Source organism: Dasypus novemcinctus, chromosome 10 (assembly GCF_030445035.2).
Source record: "Dasypus novemcinctus isolate mDasNov1 chromosome 10, mDasNov1.1.hap2, whole genome shotgun sequence".
Taxonomy (NCBI): Eukaryota; Metazoa; Chordata; class Mammalia; order Cingulata; family Dasypodidae; genus Dasypus; species Dasypus novemcinctus.
Window position 1 is genome coordinate 119,778,129 of NC_080682.1, and position 24,625 is coordinate 119,802,753.

At 44.4% G+C, this 24,625-nt stretch overlaps 1 protein-coding gene across 4 annotated transcripts in view; it reads left to right on the forward strand.

Moving 5' to 3' along the window:
- The window catches only part of CCDC83 (coiled-coil domain containing 83), a 75,457-nt gene that overhangs the window by 31,593 nt on the left and 19,239 nt on the right, over positions 1–24,625 (forward strand). For all 4 annotated transcript variants that reach the window (XM_058306123.2, XM_058306124.2, XM_058306125.2 and 1 more), the window contains 3 exons: positions 1,190–1,352; positions 4,839–5,006; positions 21,802–21,893. In XM_058306123.2, coding sequence (XP_058162106.1) covers positions 1,190–1,352; positions 4,839–5,006; positions 21,802–21,893 — 423 coding nt within the window. The remainder of the gene's footprint in view (positions 1–1,189; positions 1,353–4,838; positions 5,007–21,801; positions 21,894–24,625) is intronic.

The following is a 24,625-nucleotide window of genomic DNA, read 5'->3' on the forward strand; positions in this document are numbered from 1 at the left end:
TCCATCATCCATGTGGAATCTAAGCCCTCTCTTAATGTAGAGGGGGAGTGGACACCATCACCCCAGGGTCCACAGGATGGAGGAATAGAGTATGGATTAGAGTGGACTTCTGATATTCTACTCTGGAACTATTGTGATTAGTAATGGAAGAAATTGTAGCATTGATGTGGAGAAAGTAGCCATGGTAGCTGCTGAGGGTAGGGAGAGGGAAGAAGAGATATGATGAGGGGGCATTTTCGGGATTTGGAGTTGTCCAGGGTGGTGCTGCAGGGACAGACGCTGGACATTGTGTGTCCTGCCGTGGCACACTGGGTGGACTGGGAGAGAGTGTAGACTACACTATAGACCACTGTCCATGTGGTGCAGCAGTGCTCCAGAATTTATTCACCAGGTGCAGTGAATGTGCCACGATGATGGAAGAGGTTGTTGATGTGGGAGAAGTGGGGTGAGGGGGCTGGGGGTGTATGAGACCTCATATTTTTTTAATGTAACATTTAAAAGAAAATAAGAAGGAAAAAAAAATTGAATCTAAGATCTAACTTTAATTTTCATCCACTCTATGACAGGGTGATAGACTGGTAGACTGATACTGCAATTTTTAAAATGTAACATTCTATCCAACAGTTACTGTCTTGTTTATTTATTCCACTCCCTTCATTGTTTTTGCACTTACTGTCTGCTTTCTGGGTCCATTTGCTGTGTGTTCTTCTGTGTCTGCTTGTCTTCTCTTTAGGAGGCATCAGGAACCGATTCTGGGACCTTCTGGATTGGGAGAGAGGGGCTCAGTCTCTTGCGTCGACCTCAGCTCCTTTGTCTGCTGTGTCTCTTATTATCTCTGTTCTGTGACTCTTTTTGTCGCATCATCTTGCTGCGCCGGCTCTCTGTGCAGGCCAGCACTCCTGCGTGGGCCAGCTCACCACACGGGCCAGCTTGCCTTCACCAGGAGGCCCTGGGAATTGAACCGTGGACCTCCTATATGGTAGACGGGAGCCCAATTGCTTGAGTCACATCTGCTTCCCCAACAGTTACTGTTTTGATGAGTTTAATTTTAATCTATAAACTTATAGAGATATTATTGTATAACTTGCTTCATTAAATATTTCCTTCTCACTCTGTAAGCCTCAATGTGTGTTCTGTTTTGAGGACAAGCAATGTAAGTAGCTCAACTTACTGTTGATTTTCCTGACAGAATAAACGCTTAAAGGATGAACAGATATGGCACATACGGAACCTGCTAAAGGAACTGAGTGAAGAGAAATCAGAGGAAGTAAAAGTTGTAACAAGAGAGGAAGTTGAAGAAGCAATGAAGGAAAAATGGCAGTTTGAAAGGGACCAGGAAAAAAATTTGAAAGGTGATTTGGAACTTAGAAAATTATCATTAAGCTGTACCAAATTATTAGTTAAATGTAGTAATATTTTTGCCTCTTCATTTGTTGAAACTGCTGTGGACATATTTCAAATGACATCGTCACCCTCAAACACATGTAGGTAAATGGGCAGGAGGGTAAGGCAGTGATTAAACCAGGGCAGGCAAAAGCCGTCTGGCTCTCCATAGCGGGCAGTTTCCTATGAGGCACCACTCTGAGCTTCTCTGGCTTCTCTCCTCATGGTGGACATTTGCTCTTCTTCTTGAGAAATTTTCTTGTTTGGTGACGTCATTGGCTTCAGGCTTGGTTTAGATTTGGGAATGATAAAGTGCATGTAACCATGACACTCTGGAGAAATGAGGGATTCGAGATGGGAAAGGGGGACTTTGGAGGACATGGGTAGAAATGATGCTCTGGTCATGGGCTTAGAACCACTGTGGTCCTGAGGGCAAGCCAGGCACGGTTTTGACCCACGCTATTTCTATTCCTATTACTTCATTCTAAACTTGCTGCTAAAACTTCTAAAAGCCATTTTTGCCAGAAACTCTTTAAATACTATCCTCTGCTAGAAAGCTGGAAAACATGGGAAAGAGACTTTATTTTTTTAAGGATGTATTTATTTACTTATTTCTCTCCCCTTCCCCACCCCGGTTGTCTGTTCTCTGTGTCTATTTGCTGCGTCTTCTTTGTCCTCTTCTGTTGTTGTCAGCAGCACGGGAATCTGTCTTTCTTTTTGTTGCGTCATCTTGCTGCATCAGCTCTCCGTGTGTGCAGCACCATTCCTGAGCAGGCTGCACTTTCTTTCGCGCCAGGCGGCTCTCCTTACGGGGCGCACTCCTTGCACGTGGGACTCCCCTATGCGGGGGGGGGGGGGGGACATCCCTGCGTGGCACAAGGTGCATCAGCGCTGTCCGTGGGCCAGCTCCACACGGGTCAAGGAGGCCTGGGGTTTGAACCGCGGACCTCCCATGTGGTAGACGGACGCCCTAACCACTGGGCCAAGTCGGCCGCCAGGGAAAGAGACTTTAGTTCTACAAGCAAGCGGTACTTGGAAGCCGAGAGGACTAGATTTTCTCAAATTTCTCCAAGTTTTTCAAAATGCCTTCCTACCTAAGCCCTTTACACAGAGCAGGCATTCAATAGACATTTGCTGTTTTGAACAGAATTGTTTCCAAGACCAAATGCCAACGGGCAAACTTTGGTTTTAGAGGGCTCCAAAACTGTTCCTCTAAGCCTGCTCCTAACCAAGGCTCCTTATTGGCAGTGGGGACTCACAAGGTGGTAGATATGACACAAGAAGGACGAGTTCTTCTTGTGTCTGGAGGGAATGCATTAATAAGTCCCCTGAGGTGGCAGCGAGGCCCAAAGGGTGCTCAGGTGCTCCGTCGACGCCTCCCAAGAGGAGAGGCCCGTTGGTGGAGCTGAGCGTGCGCAGGGTTTGGGTGGAGCCTGGGGGGTGTCACGTACAGCCAGTGGAGTGGGGGCTCAGCGCAGCGGAGGCGGGCCGGGCGCCTGCAGTGCTCCACGGGAGAAGGAGGCCGGCAGGCCCTGGCAGAGAGGGAAAGGAGAGACTACGGTGTCTGCAAAGAATTCCTGAGCAGCTGTTAGGAATCATTTGGTTTGTGCAGCTGCAGTAGCAGCTTCACTTGGCAGCTTGCCCCAAGGCAGAATTCCAGACCTGCTGAATCAGAATCTGCATTTTGGCAAGATCCCAGGGGAATCCTATGCACTGTAAGGTTTGAGAAAGCACTTTTTTCCTTTTTCCCCGGCTTTCAGTCAGGACCCTTGAAGCTGTAAGGGTGACAATCCTAACTCAGTTTATCCTGTGCATCGAAGGGATATTAAATTTTCAAATGTACCCAAACCACAGAAAGAGCAGGATGTTGCTGACCTGACTCAGGGCCTCACACGCTGCCAGGTCGCAGGTTCTTTTCTCTTTTTTCTTAATTTCTTTTTCTTGCATTTATTAAGGGATTTTAAAAACAAGTTATCTTGTTTACATCTTGGAAAAAGACAGGTCCAGGGTCCTTCTAGACCTCTGGACTGAAAACAGCCCTTTGGCCTGATTGAAATGCCTCAGTCACTCAAGAAACATTTACTAGAGATCAAGTAACTGCCAGGCTCCAAGCCAAGGGCTGGATTTACAGAGAAGAGTGAGGCACCGCCCTGCCCTCAAGGAGCTCTCAAACAAGTGGTTCTGTAGTGGGTCAGACAACCAGAGATTAGTGTATTTGCCTTTTTCTAATGCTACCTTTTCCAGAATACTCAGCAACATGATATAAAAGCACATTTAGCAAGGGTGTCAGGGCAAAATGAACGTTTATATGGGTGAGATGGCTCAGTATTTGTATGTATTTAACTGGGGGCATATTTTACATATTTTTCACTCTTCAATCTTAATAGGGGGTGGGGAACATATTATTATAACTTCATTTCACACAAGGACCACCCAAACAAATAAATGTTAGATCACTTAATTAAACAACAGACTTATAAAAATGGTTGTGGTTCTATTATGCTGGGTTTCTCCAGCTTAGGGAACAAAATAAAATACCATTTGCTCTCAAAAAAAAAAAAAAAAAAAAAAAATGGTTGTGGGCGATGGACTTGGCCCAGCGGTTAGGGCATCCGTCTACCACATGGGAGGTCCGCGGTTCAAACCCCGGGCCTCCTTGACCCGTGTGGAGCTGGCCCATGCGCAGTGCTGATGCGCGCAAGGAGTGCCGTGCCATGCAGGGGTGTCCCCCGCGTAGGGGAGCCCCACGCGCAAGGAGTGCGCCCCATAAGGAGAGCCGCCAAGCGCGAAAGGAAGTGCAGCCTGCCCAGGAATGGTGCCGCACACACAGAGAAGCGACACGACAAGATGACACAGCAAAAAAAAGCACAGATTCATGTGCCACTGACAACAACAGAAGCGGACAAAGAAGATGCAGCAAATAGACACAGAGAACAGACAACCAGGGTGGGGGGGGGAGGGGAGAGAAATAAATAAATAAATAAATAAATAAATAAATAAAATTTTTTAAAAAATGGTTGTAAAGGATCTGGAAAGAACATAAGTTGAAATCGGTTTTTGCCCATAGGCATATTGGCCAGGAAAATGACAATTTACTAATAAAGAATATATGTGATATAATACATTGTACTAAATAGGATCGTTATCAAGCTACCACAGAATAATTTAAATCTCTGGGTTCCTATGCACATAGGTTATCTATAATACTTCTTAATCATAGTCCAAAACCACATGTCTACTTTGTAATTGGAAGCTTAATTTTATTTGGATTTTGAATCATGACAGATAGATAAACAATAGTTTAGTTTAGATTTCACTAAGCTGAAGGTATAAAATTATGTATTGGTTAGCAGCATTTTAATATCAGACTTTAATTTCATTAAATCCGATTGTAACATATATAATGGCTGCAAGGACAATAGAAATGACATGGTATTTTGCTTTTCTTTCAACAGATATGCGCACACAAATAAGTGATGCTGAGAAACTCTTTCTTGAGAAACTCAGTGAGAAAGAATATTGGGAAGAGTATAAGAATGTGGGGAGTGATCAACATGCAAAACTCATTAACTCCTTAGAAAATGACATCAGTAGAGTAAAAGAGAATGCAGAGAAAATGTCAGGTCAGTTGCAAAAGCTAGTTCAAGTTTGGTAAACTATCCTTAGAGGGCAGGCATGTGGTGGAAGGAAAAAGTGGGTACTCCGCGAATCCGTTGTTACTCTCTGCTGTCAACAACTGCAGATACTTAGCCGTGGGCCTAAAAGGCAAAGGTGGAGGGAAGGAGATGCACCCCAGGTCATCTGTGTAACTGCAGGGGGAGCAGGCAGGGGGGCAGCCCTGTGACCAGCTGATAGCAAGGAAGAAGCTTCCTTCACGTTCCCACCCCTGAGTCTGAGGCAGTTCCACAAAGGGCAGAGGTCCTGGGACCAGGTTAAACTGACCCGGGAATTCACGAGCGGCAAGCCGAGGCCAGCAGGGCAGCAGGAGCTGTTGTACAGAAACGCCCCAGGAAAGGGTAAGTTGTCTTCTGAGCAACCTGGAGCGTGAACGTGAGGTGGGAGGTGACGAGGGGGCAGAGGAGGATGGCGTCAGGGTGATAAAGCTCACCAAGACCAGACCTGGAAACGGGGTCTGCACCGCCCCACGGAGGCGAGCAGAGTGGCTGAGAACACCAGGGCGCGGAGCCCGGGCAGGCGCGGAGCAGACTCCATGGGGACGAGCTGCCCCCACCGGCAGGAGCGCGCCCGGGCGCTCTGGGGGCGCCGCCTGCAGGTGGAGCGCTCCTGCGGCCGTCTCCTTCGGCGCCAGGGCCCCCGTCGGCCCTTCCACTTCGGGACCCGTTTTCACCAAGTGTCAGAGCTCAGGGGCTCTGCCTCCACGCCGTGTGAATTTGGCCCCATATCAGTCTGGGTTTGACATTCCAATTTCTCCAAAGGTCCTTCTCCCCAAAAGAAAACTAGAACATGAAAGTGAGCCCCCTGGCCCTGTCAGTCCCCCGTCACTCAGATCCCCTCCCCAGAGGAAGCCACTGTTGCCAGTGCCTTAGGGAGCCCATCAGAAACGGTCCCGGCGAGTGTTGACACCAGTCCAGGTCTCGAACGTGCTTTCAGGGAGCGGTGTGAACGTCCTCACAGACGGATACCGTGGCACTGCCTCGCTCTTTCAAACGCTGCACTGTTTGCTTGTGCCACCACTTCAGCCAGGCCTTACTGATAAGCCTTTAGGTTGTTCTGGTCTTTCACTGCTACAGGTAATACTGCAGTGAATATCTTTGCACCTGTCTCATTTTGCCACCACCGACCAGCTGGCACGTGTGTCCTTTCACTTAAGTATATCTCAAAAGAGGAGTGGCTGGCCAAACAGTATGTCTCTTTTTATTTCGATAGGCATTGCTCTCCACAGTGGTTGTGCCACGTTCCCCTCCCATCAGCCCATCAGTGCAGTGGAATGCTTTTTGTCCCTCATCTTCAGCAGGGCATGTTATCTAACTTTTTGTTCTTTGCCACTCTTATAGGTAGAAAATGGTATCTCACTGTCGTTTTAATTTCCATTTCTCTTATTGAAAGTGGCACTGAATATCTTTTCATAAATTAAGAGCCACATGGATTTCCTTTTCTGTGGTCCATCTGTTCTTGTGCTTTGCCCATTTATCTATTATTTGTGAAGCTCTTTACATTTTAAGGAAATTACTGTTTTTCTTTATAAAGGTTGTGTATATTTTTCCCACTTGTCATTTGTATTTTGTTTGTCAGATTTTCTTATGAGGAAATTTTGTACTTTCAGTGTGTCCAATTTATCAGCCTTTGATTTTATGATTTCTGAGATTATGAATAAATTCCATAGTATTTTCTTTTAGAATTTTTATGACTTCATTTTCATATTTAAATCTTGGATTTCTTTTATGTGAAGTAGGAATTTAAGTCTATTTTTTGCCAGATGGTTTTCCAGTTGTACCAACACCACTTATCAGATAATCCATCTTTCCCTCCACTGATCCGAAATTCTAACTTTATCACACATTAATTTCTTATATGTATTTGGGTCTCTTTCTATACTTTATATTCTGCTCTATCAGTCTATATATTCATGCATCATAATGTACTTTAAAAATTATTGTTCTGCTAGCTTTTGAAATTTTAAAATAGTTTATCCATAATTTCTTCATTTTACATTTTTTAAGTGGGAAGAGTGATTTTCTCATGTTAACCCATTATCTTGATCAGAAATTTGCATGATTTCTTTGAGCTAAAAATTGTCATGCTGTTGGATACAAGTTTTGGGTTATTGGATTTCTTGCTTGTCCAGCCTTGGGCTGTAGCTGGTTTTAGATGCCATTCGTTTATAAGCAGCAGCAGCTCGGCTGGGGATTTCACAACATTCTGGGGCCACAGTGAGTACCAGTCAGCCTCCCAAGTCAGTCTTCGTGAAGCTTCACTACCTTCCCCCTTTTTTTGCTTCCACCTCCTAACAATTCTCCTCCTTCCATGATTTTTCTGGAATTTTCTTCCCACGCGCATGCTCACAGGGTTGGTGATAATTAGGCAGTTTATTTTTTAATTCTCTCCCCTTTCCCCTCCAACCCCCACCCCCCATTGTCTGCTCTGTGTCCATTTGTTGCATGTTCTTCTTTGTCCACTTCTGTTGTCAGCGGCACGGCAATCTGTGACTCTTTTTGTTGCGTCATCTTGTTGTGTCAGTTCTCTGTGTGTGTGGCACCATTCCCGGGCAGGCTGCTCCCTCCTTCGTGCTGGGCGGCTCTCCTTACGGGTGCACTCCTTGCGCGTGGGGCTCCCCTACGCGGGGGACACCCCTGTGTGGCAGGGCACTCCTTGCGCACATCAGCACTGCGCATGGGCCAGCCCCACACGGGTCAAGGAGGCCCGGGGTTTGAACTGTGGACCTCCCATGTGGTAGATGGACGCCCTAACCACTGGGCCAAGTCCACTTCCCAATTAGGCAGTTTTTGATACAAGGAACTGAGCTTGACTCAGGCTATTTTAGGAAAAAGGCGTGTTTTTTTTTTTTTGGTGAGTAAAATGGAACTTTTTCAAGTCTCTGTTTAAAGTAAGGTGGCAAAATAATGGATATCACGTTTCAAAGTAAGGTGAGATACCATCATGCTGACTTGCAATATGATGCAGCAGAAAAGCAGTTTTCCACCTGTGACCTCAAAATTCCAGTCTATAAAGAAAGCTGGAGAAGCCAAGAAAAGATTGTTAGAAATTAAGGGCCAATTTTTGGAAAGAGATCTCGGTATGCTATAAATTCCATACTGCCCCCCAAAGGGGCAGGCAAAGAGTATTTCCTTCTTCACCTTGAATCAAGAGGGAAGATTAAGGAAACAGCTCAGCTCTGTCAATGTGGGTCTCCTGCAGTTCGGGGGACTTTGAGGTCTTGTTTCTGATGCATCCTGAGAAATCTAAGGAATAAATGGTTAATTGCTATCTGTTCTGACAGCAGAACAAGGAGGAGGTGGCTGGTCCCCTGGACTGGGCGAGCACGCACAGATTCCATCAGGACACAGCATGAATGAGTACTTCCTTGGGGCTGGTTGGGAGAGATGGTGCAGCACTGAGTTAAATTTTGCCAGGGAGGGCCGACTGGAGGGGTGCTGGTGTCCCAACTGAGAAATAGCCTGTGTGGAAGACGACCCTGAGGAGTCAAGGCCAAAGGAAAAGTTGTTAGACAGTCACCAAGTCCAGGGCATCCCCTGTATCAAGGGAATGCCGATGAAGCATCACTAGAAATGGGGATGGGAAAGTAGTCCTCCAACGAAACTTAGAAACACCTGCCTCACGGAGTGTTTAAGCTTTAAATGCCAGCTAGGGCCAGAAAGCAGGACATCAGCTTGAGAAGCTTTCTTGCCCCTGCCATACTCCCTCCACCTCTCCCAGCACTGAGGGAGGTGGATGGAAGTTCAGAGCAGATGAAGTAGCATTAGAGCCAAGATAGGAAAGGGAACTAACCATGGCTTCAAGTGAAGTTTAAAGTGTTGCTTACTGCAGTGGACTGGCATATAATTATTGATTGGAGGGCCTTTTATTATCATAAGGGACGTAGAAAAAGTCATCGGATTTGCCATAAATTTTTTTTAAAGATTTATTTTATTTATTTCTCTCCCCTTCCCTTCCCCCCCCCCCCGCCCCAGTTGTCTGTTCTGTGTTCATTTGCTGCGTGTTCCTCCCTGTCCACTTCTGTTGTTGTCTACGGCATGGGAATCTGTTTCTTTTTGTTGCATCATCTTGTTGTGTCAGCTCTCCATGTGTGCAGCACCGTTCTTGGGCAGGCTGCACTTTCTTTCACACTGGGCAGCTTTCCTTACAGGGTGCACTCCTTGCACGTGGGGCTCTCCTATGTGTGGGACACCCCTGCATGCCACGGCACTCCTTGCATGCATCAGCACTGCGCATGGGCCAGAGGCCCGGGGTTTGAACCTTGTACATCCCATGTGGTAGGCGATGCCCTATCCATTGGGCCAAGTCTGCTTCCCAGATTTTCCATAAATTTTATTGAGAGGAAGTCACTAGCCTCACAGTATGAATGTTGAAGGTAAGAGAGAAATATAAAGTTGCTTTACCGGGAAACGGACTTTGGCCCAGTGGTTAGGGCATCCGTCTACCATATGGGAGGTCCGCGGTTCAAACCCCGGGCCTCCTTGACCCGTGTGGAGCTGGCCATGCGCAGCGCTGATGTGCGCAAGGAGTGCCGTGCCACGCAAGGGTGTCCCCCGCGTGGGGGAGCCCCACGCGCAAGGAGTGCGCCCGTGAGGAAAGCCGCCCAGCGTGAAAAGAAAGAGCAGCCTGCCCAGGAATGGCGCCTCCCACACTTCCCGTGCCGCTGACGACAACAGAAGCGGACAAAGAAACAAGACGCAGCAAATAGACACCAAGAACAGACAACCAGGGGAGGGGGGAAAATTAAATAAATAAATAAATCTTTAAAAAAAAAAAAAAAATAATAATAATAAAGTTGCTTTACCTCCCACAGGCTTTGCCTGTTGGGTGTAATACTTACAGTGAGGAACTGAGAAGATGGAAAAGCAGACCTGAAGGCCATTGGGAACAGCAGGGGCCCTTGGGTGACTGCTCCCTGCATTTAGGCAGTCTACGACTGTCCCTCTTATGGCACCTTGGCATTGATCTATGTACTTGTCCCCCTTCTCTTCTTGCTTCCCCCATACCCGTTCTTGCAGTTTTCTCCAGCCCAGATTCAGAAGAGAGTTGGTGTTGATCACCTCCCTAATCAAAGATAACCAAAGACCTTTACCCGGGCCTCTTCATGGGCCACTGGTCAGCCCATGTGTGAACCACCCCCTGGTCAGGTGTCCAACTTTACCTTATTTAGTGGCCTGAGTCTTGGAAGAGGGCAGGGGCAGGGGAGAGAGGGAGAGGAAGCACCTAGAGCTGCTTCTCTGAAGTTTAGCCAGAAGGAGATGTTGGCATATTGGGTATAAAAGAAATAGTTACTGATATATCCAGGTCTAGGATATTTCTCCTCACTAAAAGGAAAGAGAAACTTAGAATCAGGTCCAGGAAGAGAGGAAATGTAGGGTTATTACAAGTCATTAGTTACCAGCATCACAGAGCTTTTTTATTTTTGTCCTTCGCCAAGTACTCAGGACAGAGATCTCTTAAACTTCTACTTTGTACAGTGATAGTGAGTTAAAAGACATGGGTTCAAGCCCACTTTCAATAAATGTACTGTTATCTCTTTGGTTGTTTTCTTAGTTTCCTGGCTGCTAAAACAAATACTCTACAGTGGATTAGCTTTAACAAAGGAAATTTATTGGCTTCTGGTTTTGAGGCTAGAAGTCTAAAATCGAGATCTCAGCAAGGCAGTGCTTTCTCCCCAAAGACTGTGGTGGCCTGGGGCGGCTGCCAGCAGTGCCTGGGTCTTTGGCTTTTCCATCACATGGCAATGCACATGGCGATGTCTTTTCCTTTCTCTTCCAGGTTCCACTGACTTCTGGCTTCTTCCCATAGTTTACTCTTTCTATGAATTTCTTTCTGCTTATAAAGAACTCCTGTAATCTGGGTCAAAACCCAGCCTGATTCGGTTGGGCCACACCTTAACTAAAGTAACATTTTCAAGAGATCCAATTTACAATGGGTCCAAACCCACTGGAAGGTGGACCAAGACCAAGAACATGTCCGAAACGGGGTACACAGTTCAGTCCACCATGATGCCAATTTCTTCATCTGCAAAATGAGAGTCCCTTCGCGATCTCCCAGGGATCTCACATTTTTAGCACATGCTTTTCCATACTTTATCTTCATCTAATCCTCACAGGAACCCTTAGAATTAGATGTAATCATACGCAATTTAAAAATGAGGAATTAGGGACCCAGGGAGGTTAATTACCTTAACCAAACTCACAAATTTAATAAGTGGAGGAACTGAGATTTTAATCCAGTTGTGTCAGACTCCGAAGCCCATGTGCTTCTAATAGTCTCCCCAGCTCTGCGATTCAGGATGTGTGGGTGTCTCTCTATACATAGGCTTTACTGCATGGCCTGTATTTCCACCTGTGCCTGCTCATTTCTTCGAGGGGGAGGAATGGAGCCACCACAGGAGTGGATTGGCCCAGTGAAGCTTCGTAGGCCCAGAAGGGTGTGAAGAGTGGACAACAACAAGACTCCCAACAAGTTGTAGATGAGGAAGCTGAAGTAGTGTCAGATACAGTAGGGAAGGCAGAAGAATGCAAAGCAAGTTTCAGCCCATGTGGTTTTGCAGTCAGCTTCTGGGAAGTGGCCACATCAGACTGACAGCCTACCATTCAGCAACCAACCTTTCCGTTAAAACATCTGAGCAGCCAGGACCGTTAAGGGGCAAATCCATAATCTCCTGAGATCCCACTTGCAATGTCTCTAACATTTATGAAAAATAGATTTTTATATATCCCCATTTTCTTTGGCTGTATGCACAAATGAATGGTCAGTAGTTTTACCAGAAATATCACCTGAGTTTTATCACAAAAGATAAAAATGACATTTTCACATCCACCCTTGTTTTGGTTACTCTGCTTGTAAGAAGAAAAAATGTCCAAAGAATTTTATAAGGAATTTGGAAAGAACTGGACCTTAATAATATTTTTTTCAGTATTAATATGGCAATAGGAAGATCTACAACTTCAACCTGAGTGTATTTTCTAAATTATTTCTTTATAATTTATAGCAAAATCATTAATATTTAATGTTACCAAGTTCCAGGTTTTATAGGTTCTATCAGATGCTAAAAATGTAAAAGCCGTTATAGCTAAAATCCAATGCAATTGATTGGTGCATTAGTTGGGTACAAGTTTCAAATAAAGAGTCAGCATTATTAGCCTGCTGGATTAAGTACTGAGTTGAAAAAGAAATTCCATCAGAGAAGAGACTGGAAGGATTAAAATACTCAAGTGATTATTTGGACGAGAGTAAGAAAATACGTAGGTTGGAAAAATGGAGACTTCCATTTCCTTATTTTCCAAACTTCCAAACTTCAAGTTAGAGTGGTCCCCAGACCTAATGAACACGCTTGTTTATAAATGACTGCCTCAGACACTCTTGTTTGGATTCTATTAGAGGCAGAAGCTCACTTTTCCTGGCCCCTTTCTGGCCACTCTACCACTTGGGGGAGTTCTTCCATTCTCTATTTTTATTCCACCTTTCCTTTTCACCAGAGTTGCCACCAAAGAGCCATCCTTTGCTGCAATTGCTCTGGTGTGAAAGCCTTACATCACTGCACACCAAAGACCTGCTATTTGCCACATTTAATTCTCTCAAAATATTTTTCAGTAAGCATGTGTCCAAGGGACTGCCGTAGTAGAAAGTTATGGAAAAGACATTTTTACTTTCTGCTTTCAGAGTCTTCATCTAATAGGGTGTGGCAGTTTGAGATTATTTATGAATCCCAAAACAGAAAGATTATGTTTGTAAACTCATCTCTTCCTCTGATGTGATACCCTCTGATTGTATTAAATGCAAAGATTTTAAGTTTACTTGATAAAATCAATTGAGGGCTTTTGATTTGACCAGGTTGAGTCCCCGGCCCCTTGGTGGGCCTATATAAACAGACACTCACTCAGGAAGAGGAGAGAATGTGATCATTTTGGTCCTGCCATGTGACAGAAAGGAGAAGGCTCAGTCAGCTAAAGCCCTGAGAGAGCCAAGCCATTTGCCTGAGAGTTTGCAGCTGAAGAGCACAGAGCAGCCGAGCAGCTCAGAAGGCCCGAGAGAACATGTGGCAACAGACCTGGGTGAGAAAGCAGCCGTAAGCTGGACTCTTTAGGGCCTCGTCACCGTAAGCTTTCACCCAAATAAACACCCTTTATAAAAGCCAGCAGGTTTCTGGTACTTTGCAGCAGCACCCCTTGGGCTGACTAACGTAAGGGAAACAGTTATTCCAGTACAAAGTGCAAATGAGGGCTGCCTAACTCCTGCCTACCTCCTGGTTCCCTAGTTCAGTGGAAGCTGCTTTAGTTTGGCTCCTGGTTCATTCAAAGGACCAGACCAGCAGATCTCCATCCCTTGAGATCCCTGTGAGTTCTGCTTTGGCTGCCTTGATCTGTGGAGAAAATTTTCCCTTTGAAACCATCACCTAAATGGAAGTTAGGTTCTACAGCACTAATGGTAAAATACTATTTAGTTTCAGTTAAAAGATCCTCTAGGGACCTGCCCATCAATCTAGTAACCATAATTTTCAACATCATTTGTACGGGAAAACACTTTCTGACTTCCAAATAATTATCCTGCAAAGGATTGCTGCCTATAGAACATACAAGGTAGTGCTTGGGACCATGAGAACACTATTTCCTAGGAAACAGCAGGCATTTGTATCTGTGTAAATGGGAGCATTCCCAGGCCCACACACGCATGCCCAAGACAAGAGCCTTACTCAGAAAGGATCGCGGTGGCCCCTCCAAAGCCCACGCACAGATCGATCTTCAAAGACTGGGAAAAGTATTTTCTTTTTATCCTGCTCCTTTTTTGTTATTTTGTTGTTGTTGTTAATTCCCAGCATTCAAGGAAAGCTCTGTTGTAACACTAACTGATAAAAGCTTCAAGAAGTGAAACCTCAGTGTCTAAATTCCAGTGATAACATGCTTAAATATAAAAAAGATTACAAAACATACAAAGAAACAGTAAGTATGGCCCAGGCATTGGAAGAGATTAAAGTGTTAGAAACTATCAATAAGGAGGCTGAGACCTGGGACATTCCAAAGATGTTTTTTAAAAATGGCCCTAAATATGCTCAAAGGGCTAAAGGAAAACACATGGAGAATAGAGAAAATCAGGAAAATGATGTATGAACTCAAACAGACTATCAATAGGTGGAAATCATGAAAAGGAACAAAACAGGGCTGAAGTTCATGGTAACAGAAATTTAAAATTCCTTAGAAGGGTGTGTATTAGGCAGCCAAAGAGATGCTCATGCAAAATACCAGAAAAGGGTGTTTATTTGGGGTAGAAGTTTACAGTTACTAGGCTATAAAGTATAAGTTACTTCCCTCACCAAAGTCTATTGCCACGTGTTGAAGCAAGATGACTGTAGACATTCAGCCTTCCTCTTCCTTCTAAGGCTCTATGGTCCCAGCTTCTTACAGTATCACCTGTAGGCTGGGATAAGTCTCATCTGTCTCCCAGGGCTCGTTTCTCTTCCTGTGACCTCTGCTGTGTCTATGGAGTTGTCTCTTCCTCTTCTCCTGTATATTTACTTTCCAGGCTCCAGCTCAAAAACTTCAACTCTCTTCTCTGCCATGTAGTTTTCTCTGTGAGTCCCCGTCCACCTCAATATCCTACTGATGTGGCCCAATCAAAGCCCTAATCATAATTTAATCATGCCCAGAGGAACAGACCAGTTTACAAACATAATCCAATACCTATTTTTGGAATTCATAAACAATGCCTAACTGCTACTGGGTTCAAGAGCAGTTTGGAGCTGATAGAAGAGAGAATCAGCATAGTTGAAGATAAGACAATTGAAATCATCCAGTCTGAGAAGCAGAAAGAAGAAAGAATGAAGAAAAGTGAACAGAGCCTGAGGAACCTGTGGACACCAATCAAGTGGGAGTACCAGAAGGAGAAGAATGAGAATATTCAGAGAGAGAATGGCTGAAAACATCCCAAATTTAATGAAAGGCATAAATATATACAACCAAGATACTCAAAGAACTCCAAACAAGATAAACCCAAATAGACCCACACCATGCCATGTTATACTCAAATTGTTAAATACCAAAAATAGAGACTTCTAAAAACCTCAAGAGAGAAGCAACCTGTTACATATAAGGGAGCCTCAATAAGATGAAATGCTGATTTCTCTTAGGAAACCATGGAGGCAAGAAGGCAGTAGGAAGTCATTTAAAGTTCTGAAAGTAAGATATTGCCAGTCAAGAATTCTTCTATACCTGGCAAAACTATCTTTCAAAAATGAGGGATGGGGGGAAACGGACTTTGGCCCAGTGGTTAGGGCGTCCGTCTACCATATGGGAGGTCCGCAGTTCAAACCCCGGGCCTCCTTGACCCGTGTGGAGCTGGCCATGTGCAGTGCTGATGCGCGCAAGGAGTGCCGTGCCACGCAAGGGTGTCCCCCGCGTGGGGGAGCCCCACACGCAAGGAGTGCGCCCGTGAGGAAAGCCGCCCAGCGTGAAAAGAAAGAGCAGCCTGCCCAGGAATGGTGCCGCCCACACTTCCCGTGCCGCTGACGACAACAGAAGCGGACAAAGAAACAAGACGCAGCAAATAGACACCAAGAACAGACAACCAGGGGAGGGGGGGGGAATTAAATAAATAAATCTTTAAAAAAAAAAAATGAGGGATGGGGAGTGGATGTAGTTCAAGTGGTTGAGCACCTGCTTCCCATGTATGAGGTTCTGGGTTCAATCCCCATTGCCTCCTAAAAAAAATGAGGGAGAGATTATGACATTCCCAGATAAACGAAAACTGAAGGACTTCATCACCACTAGATAGATCAGCTTTGTAAGAAATGCTGAAGGGAGTTCTGCAGGTTGAAAGGAAAGGATACTTAGACAATTGAGTGAAGCCACATGAAGAAATAAAGATCTTAGTAAAGATAATGACATGAGTAAATATAAATGCCAGGGCTAGTATATTTTGGTTTGTGACACTACTTTTTACTACCTATATGATATAAAAGGCAAATGCATAAAATGCAAAGATAAATAAACCAATGGTTTTGGGTTCAGTGTAAGAATATGTAATTTGTGACAAGAACTGTGTAAAGGTGGGGACATGGCAAAATATGGAAACATAGTTCCTGTAGGCTATTGAAGTTAAATTGGTATCAAAAAAGATAAGTGTTACAGATTTAGGATGTTAATTTTAAGCACAAAGTAACCACAAAGATAATATCAGAGAATACGCAAACTGAGAGAGATGTAAAGTAGGGTACAGGTTACCAGGGGTAGGGAGTAGGGCCAATAGGAAGTTAATGCAAAATGCGTAGGGTCTCTCTGTGGGGTGAAGGGAAATTAATGGATGATGAAATTAATGGAAGGGAAATAATGGATTAATTAAGGGAAATTAATGGATGAGGGCACTGCAACATTGTGAATGTGATTTTTTTTTAAATGTAGGAAAGCATCTTCAAGATCTTTTTGTTTTTTAAAGATTTATTTATTTATTTATTTATTTATTTATTTCTCTCCCCTCCCCCCCACCCCGGTTGTCTGTTCTCTGTGTCTATTTGCTGCGTCGTCTTCTTCGTCAGCATCTGTTGTTGTCAGCTGCACAGGAATCTGTGTTCCTTTTTGTTGTGTTATCTTGTCAGCTCTCTGTGTGTGCGGTGCCATTCTTAGGCAGGCTGCACTTTCTTTTGCACTGGGCGGCTCTCCTTACCGGGTGCTCTCCTTACACGTGGGGCTCCCCTATGCGGGGGACACCCCTGTGTGGCACGGCACTCCTTGTGCGCATCAGCACTGCGCATGGGCCAGCTCCACATGGGTCAAGGAGGCCCGGGGTTTGAACCATGGACCTCCCATGTGGTAGGCGGACGCCCTAACCACTGGGCCAAGTCTGCTTCCCTGCGAATGTAATTAATTCCACTGAATGGTGTGCTTGGGGAGGTTGGAGAAAAGCCAACTCTCATTGTATGTATGTTGTATAGATGTTTTCACAATTGAAAAGAAGAAAGAAGGAAGGCAGGCAAATGACGGGAAGGATGGCAGGGAGGAAGGAAAACTAAAGAGATATGGCAATTAAATGCAATATATGATACTGGGTGGGGGTTTAAGAATGGAGGAGAAAAGGTTCAAAAGGACATTATTGGAACATAAGAAAAGATTGGTGTACAGACAGTAAGCTTTATGTCAACATTACATTTCCTGACCTTGAAAACTGCACTTTAGGTGATTATATAAGTGAATATCCTTGTTTACAGGAAATGTACATGGAAGTAGCATGTGTTCAAAGAGTAGGATGTGTGCAACTTGCTTTCAAATGTTCAGAAAATAGATGATAAGTAGAAAGACAGATGATAGAAAGAATGATATTGCAGTGGTGGCAAAGTGTTAAATTGGTGGATCTGGGTATCTGGGGAGGTCAGGGTATGTTGGAGTTCTCTGTATAGGGTTTGTATTATTTTTGTAACTGTCCTATAAGTTTGAAGTGATTTCAAAATCAAAAGTTTTTTTAAAAGAAGTATAAATGTCCATATATAGTTAACTTCCAATTAACTGGTCTGAATAGATAAGGTGGGCAGCCTCCAAGATGGCGCTCCATGCTCTTTACCTCCTGGAACTCATGCTCACGTGTAATACCTTTCCCTTGAGTGCCGGCTAGACTTACTGAGCTGCTTCTGACAAATACTACATGGCAGAAGCGATGGGAAGTCACTTCCAATATCAGGTAACAAAAAGCTGTGGCTTCTGTCATGGGCGCCTCTCTCTCTCTTTCCCTCACTCTCGATGAGGGAAGCCAGCTGCCATGTGTGAGTCACCCACTGAGACGCACACAGCAAGGCCAAGAGCCAAGCGATGGCTGCATGACTGAGCTTGGCGGTGGGTCCTTCCCCGGTCGAGCCCTGGACAACACCTGACCGCACCCTTGTGAGAGACACTGAGCCAGAAGTACCCGCTGAAGTTCTTCCAGATTCCTGAGCCTCAGAAACTCAGAGGAAATAAACACCTACCATTCAAGGCTGCTACATGTTGGGGTAATTTATTATGCAGCAGAAGATAACCAAGGTAACAGGAAGGCCTAAGTGCTGAGGAGGGAGCCCTGGGGACTAGGAGATCTGGAAGGACTTCATGGGGGAAGCAGAGCTTGAAATAGGCCTGAAAGATGGGTAGGACGTGGGTGTGGAGAGCCGCTCGTGGACAGTAAGAGCCCGGGACAAGAGCAAAGGGACAGAGAACAGGCAGTCTGCGTTCTGGAACGGTGTCTGGGTTCTGCCCGGGAACAGAGGGAAGGGAGGCCAGAAGGTCCCTGCTCAGGCTGCGGGTGCTGCAGAGGAGCAGCCGGGATCGGAAGGCGCACTAGCGTGGCACACGTGTACAGGCCTGTCCTCATGTCTCAGGAACAGCCAACAAGAGCGAAGACTCCTTAGCTGCTACCTCATTCTCGGGCATCACTCTTTACCCCAGTTTCTCTGTTCCCTTTGGCTAAGCACGTCAGTGCTGTTGCCTTGGCCAAGGAGCTGGCGGGCCGCGCAGCGCGCTTCTCTGCGGTCACTCAGAAAGGCGTCTTGGTGTCAGTCACGGCCCTCAGCCCCTCCGCCTGTAACAGGTTTATAACATGCTCTTCTCTGCTCATGCAGGAAGACCTTGGGGGAAGAAAAACATACTTTTGCTTTATTTTCTGTTTCCTTGAAGCATCAGCTAAAAATTTCACAACAACAAAACATTAAAACTAAACTGTAATAGGGGTTTCCTCTTTTTAGAAAGAACATTTTTCAAGTTGTACTTAACCATTCTAAGATTCTCTTTTAGTTTTACCAATAGGAGTGTTTTCCAAGAGGCATTGTATTTTTAGTACCTTAATCCAAGAACATTTTATACGTACTATAACCAGATTACTTCTCTGAAACTATCTTTTCAAAGATTTACACAGAAATATATTTTCTTCTGAGGGAGCAAACATTATTTCACACATTTTTTCTCATTTGCTTTTACCAACATTGCTTTGTCGTTTTGGGGGGAGCTTAAATTTGTGGGGAGATTAAAGATAAAACTAATGCCAAACACATAAGGGACAGGCAGCAAAAGCTTTTTAAAAATCATACTACTACTAATGGCCTCCATTTTTCTTATGTTTATATAGTTGTAAAGTGTTCCTATGTACACAGTCACAAAAAGGTAAGTGTATTTATGTTTGCATTTAAGAAAGGAGGACACTAAGGCAGTGCCTTTTACCCTTGAGCATTGTAAGAATGAAAAGAATACCTAAATTTTGATTTCTCTTTTCATTCTTTTCCTTCAAAAGTTCTGCTAAATTTTTCATGTTTCTTCAATCATGTGCCACATTTTCTTCTTCATCTCTGCTTCCCTTACACATTCTCCAAAGACAGGTCTTGTTTCCAGCAATCTCTTCCCCAGAAACCCTCTTCCATCAGAATTCCACTTCAGTCCCTTAGAGCCTATCTAGGATATCCTTACCTCATGCACCCCCCTTGGAATGTACAAACCGGCAACACCTCCCCGATTTCGGTTCTTCGCCCCTTCAGAGCAAACGCTGCTTCTCATCTCTGAGCCTTGTTTATGAGTCTCTGTCTGGACCAGGGGTTCTCAACCTTTTCTGTTCCGCGGACCCCTTCTCAGAACAGAGCGGCAGGTAGTTTCATGACACTCAAGACCGGCATGTCTTTAAATTAAATTTTAGGATTATTCAAAATTACGTTTTACAACTTTCCCATAATTCCAATACCTAATAACCTAACACAGTTGAACATCTATTCAAATGGTCATTTTCAGCAAACATTTAGGAATTCACGTTTCCCCACGGTGTCATAAAACCATCTCCCCCATCCTTACCAACCTTTCTGCAGGCAGGTACCCACTGCACTCAACATTCTATATCAAGGTAAAACCCTACTAAGTCCACACTCGACTGTGTATTATTTAATAAATACATCACATCCGCACCAACACGTCCCCACAAGAATAATGTTTTTTTTTTAATTTTCAATTCAAGTTCACAGACCCCCTGAAATCTTCCCATAGACCCCTTAGGGGTCCCTTGGGGGTCTGTGGGTCCCTGGTTAAGAGCCCCTGCTCTGGATTGACCACTCCTCACCTCTTCCTGAATTCCCCACCCCAACCAGACTCCTTCCTTCCTTTCCTTTAGAGGCAGCAGAAGCACCCTTCCACAGGAAACCATCCCAAGCCCTCTGCCTGCTCCCCTCCCCTTCCTGGAGCAGGGGCCCCCACACTGCCATCCTTTCCCTGACCGAGCACGGAGCGCGCTGCTCTGCCCGTGCCTGTGGCGTCCCTCCATGAGGACATGACCCCACGTAGAGCTCGTGTCATTGCTCTGCAGTCCTGGCACCCACTCATCTTCCATTTGGAGATGATGGTTGAACTGAATTGTTGTTGAACCCCAAACTGCAGGCTCCCCCCTGGAAGGACTCTAGACTTTTACCTTGCTCTCCATAAAATGTAGAAAGATCAGGTGCAGCCAGTTTGCATTCTTGTGCATGGGGATTCAAAATTAAGAAGTAAATGAAGAAGGGTGAGCATCTCCATCTAGATAAATCATCACTAAAATACTTCTTTGGTCACATTTCTCCTTGAGAATTCAGGAGCTTGCAAGTATCCCTTTTAGATGCAAAGTTAAACTTAACAAGTTCACAAATTGTGATGCCAGTCGAGGCCTCACCCTGACATGCAGCTCAGGCCACACAGCCCCTGCCCCTGCCCACCTGGCCCACGTCATGACCCCTGCCTCTTGTCCATTCCTTCTAGCTAGGGTGGACTCCTTCGGCTGCCTGACACGCCTGCCTCGTTGGGTTGGATGACCCCGCACGTGCTGCTCCTCTACCCGTTAAGCTCTTCCCTCAGACTTCCCATTGCTGACTTCACTTTAGTCAGTCTCACGCAAATGGTACCTTCCTCCAAAGCTTTCTGTGATCACCCCAGTATAGAGAGGTTTTGAATTCTTCATTGCACACATTGCTACTGAAATTAAAGAATTAATTCACTTGGTCTATCTTCCCCACTAGAATGTACTTGCCTTAAGGACAGGGGGTTGTCTATTTAGTTCTGCAATATTCCCAGGGCCTTAAATAGTGGCTGGCACAAAAATGACTAGCTGAGTAAAATTAACAACTCGAACTCATCCATCTACCTTTCTTTCCCTCCACCCTCTGCAGCAGCTTTAATGCCTCAGGGGAGCTGACTGTATAATCTCTAAGCTTCTTTCAAGGCCTAAAATTTTAGGATTCTTTGCTCTCAGTCCTGACATTTATGAGCTTAAGAAAATCTGGAGAGGGTAGAGAATCCTCATTTCCTCATTTCTGTCCTCAATTTTAAAGATCTTCTGACTTTCACAGCACCCCTGCCCCTCACTCTCCTCATTCTGTGTTCCCCACACTCGGAAACATGTGCCAAGAGTATGTGAAATTCAGTAAGATGGAGTCAGATATACAGGATGTACTCATTTCAGATAATAGAATCCTTTATATTTCTGCTGTGGAAGCACTGGTGTCTGAGATTCTCCCTTTGGAGAGACAATTCTTTGAAGATACAAATATTCTTGGTAGAGGTATCATCTCAAGCTACTTCACATTAAGGTGTTAGTAAATTATTAAAGCATTTTTTTTTTTCTATTTGGAAGAACTAGAAAATGCTTAGGTAAAAATGTCTCCTGAGAATTCAAGGGGGAAAATTGCAGAAAGCACTAGTGAGGATCATGGAAGATAAAATGTACTAACATCACAGGTTTGCCTAGTCTTGTTAAGGCTTCTACTTTTCTTTTTTAAAGAACAGTATAAAATCACTCTGGAAGATGCTAGAAAGAGAATAAACAAAGAAACTTCGTTACTACTGGACCAAAAGAAGGAGTGGGCCACAGAGGTATATTTCAATTTTCTTGAAAACAAAAACAAAACCAAAAAGAAACCTTTTCAGTCTGTTTTTTCTTGTGGTATTTTTTAATGGTTAAGAACTTGGGTTCTGAAGTTAGGCAGTTTGAGTTTAAATCCCATTTCTACCATTACCAGTTATATAAAATGGATTTGTTACTTAATATTTCTGAGCTTTGCTTTCCTAATCTATATAATAGTACTTACCTTAAGGAGATGGTGTGAGGATTGGATGAGATAATTATTAGAATAAAAAGTTTGAATGAATTGTAGAATGAAGTACCATTCATCTAAAAAGTACTTTCTTACGTATTCAAACCTGAAAGCACAGTCTACACTGCTGCTGCTTTAAAAATTTGAGAGGGGAGTGGATGTAGCTCAAGCGGTTGAGCACCTGCTTCTCATGTTTGAGGTCCCAGGTTCAATCTCTGGTACCTCCTAAAAAAAAAATTTAGATTGACATATAATTCCAAGTTTTAAAAAAATTTACATATAATTTCCAATCTTATATGCTCTCTGATTTTGTTGTTTTACACAAAATATCTCTTCCTCTTCACTGCCCTTTCCCTGTCCCCAATCTCCTAAATCAGTGAGGTTCCTTCTGGAATGTCTGAATCCCTCTTGAGAATCATAAACATTGGATCTTTTCTAGAGTGCTTCAGGAATTTCAGTTGCTGTTGCTCATTGCCCCCTGTGTTGGTTCTGTTGTTCTTTCAGGGTTACTAACTGTTGCATAATATTTTCAGATTTGCACAGGTACACACAATTTGGCCACTTGTGAATGAATGTGACTAACTGGTGAAATCAACCATATGATCAACCACGTATAGTTAAGATTATTAAACAGCATATGCAGATTAAATATGCTTCAAACATAAAACTTCAAACATAAAATGTTTGTTCCAGATACTGTTCCAAGCACTTTACATTTTAGTCTCTCAACATTCTGAAAAGGCAGGGACTTGCTAATGAAGAGACTGAGGCACAGAGAAATTTTGTGACTTGCCCAGAACTAGAAAGTGGCAGAAACAAGATTCAATCGAGGAGGTCTCTTTCAGATTACAGCTGCTAATCATTATATTATACATTTTCTTTTCTTTACATAATGAATTCCCAATACACACTTGAATGCATTTTCCTCATTTTATCTGACTATTTTGCATATAGTCCAACTTATAGTCCAGTGCTTTGTAACCCTAGCTGCACATTGGAATCACCTGAGAATTTTTTTTTTAAACATACTAGTGCCTGGGTTCCACCCATAGAGATTCTGAAATCCTTGGTGTGGGATGTCACCTGGGCTTCTGAATTTTTCAGAGCTTCCAGGAGATTCTAATATATAGCCAAGGTTGCAAACGACTTCTTCGTTTTGAGTTAGGCTGTTAGCTAACTAACTTCAGTTACGCAATATTTCATGCTTTGACCTAAATGAAATTATGTGTTGGAGAAAACTTTTGAATTATCAGTTGTGTAATTAGAATATAATAGTTCCTAGTTCCTAAGAATTAGAGGTCAACTCTTTTTTAAACTACCATGATTTAAAGAAAATTTTTTCTCGATTAGGCATCTGTAAAGTCATGGGAAGCAGATGTGGCCCGAAGGATAGGGCGTCTGCCTACCACATGGGAGGTCCAAGGTTCAAACCCCGGGCCTCCTTGACCCATGTGGAGCTGGCCCATGCACAGTGCCGATGCGCGCAAGGAGTGCCCTGCCACGCAGGGGTGTCCCCGCGTAGGGGAGCCCCACGCGCAAGGAGTGTGCCCCGTAAGGAGAGACGCCCAGCGTGAAAGAAAGTGCAGCCTGCCCAGGAATGGCACCGCCCACAAGGAGAGCTGACACAGCAAGACGACGCAACAAAAAGAGACACAGATTCCCGTGCCGCTGACAAGAATACAGGCAGGCACAGAAGGACACACAGCGAATGGACAGAGAGAGCAGACAATGGAGAGGGAAGGGGGGAAGAAATCTTTCCATTCTAAAGACAATAGAAAAATTTACCCTTAACATACTTTTTTTTTCAAACTTTTTTTTTTCTTTTTTAGGAGGTCCAGGGATTGAAACTGGGACCTCATATATGCAAGGCAGGTGCTAATCCACTGAGCTACACCCACTCCCTTTAGCATACTTTTTAAAAAAGATTTTTTTATTTTTTTATTTTTTTATTTCTCTCCCCCTTCCCCGCCACCCCCGCCAAGTTGTCTGCTCTCTGTGTCCATTTGCTGTGTGTCCTTCTGTGCCTGCCTGTATTCTTGTCAGCAACTCCCGGAATCTGTGTCTCATTTTATTACGTCATCTTGCTGCGTCAGCTCTCCGTGTGTGCGGTGCTATTTCTGGGTAGGCTGCACTTTTTTTGCGCTGGGCGGCTCTCCTTATGGGGTGCACTCCTTGCGCATGGGGCTCCCCTACGCGGGGGACACCCCTGCGTGGCAGGGCACTCCTTGCGCGCATCAGCACTGCGCATGGGCCAGCTCCACACGGGTCAAGGAGGCCCGGGGTTTGAACCTTGGACCTCCCATGTGGTAGACGGACGCCCTAACCACTGGGCCAAGTCCACTTCCCATAGCATACCTTTTAAATTATTTATGATCTAGAGTATGTTTCTCAATGTCTTTTGGTTGTGCTCTTTAGCTTAGCTGTATATTTGATTTGCAGCATGAATTTATAACATTAAATTTATAACATGGCATCTATATAAAAGTATGTCATAGAAAAATACTGTCATAC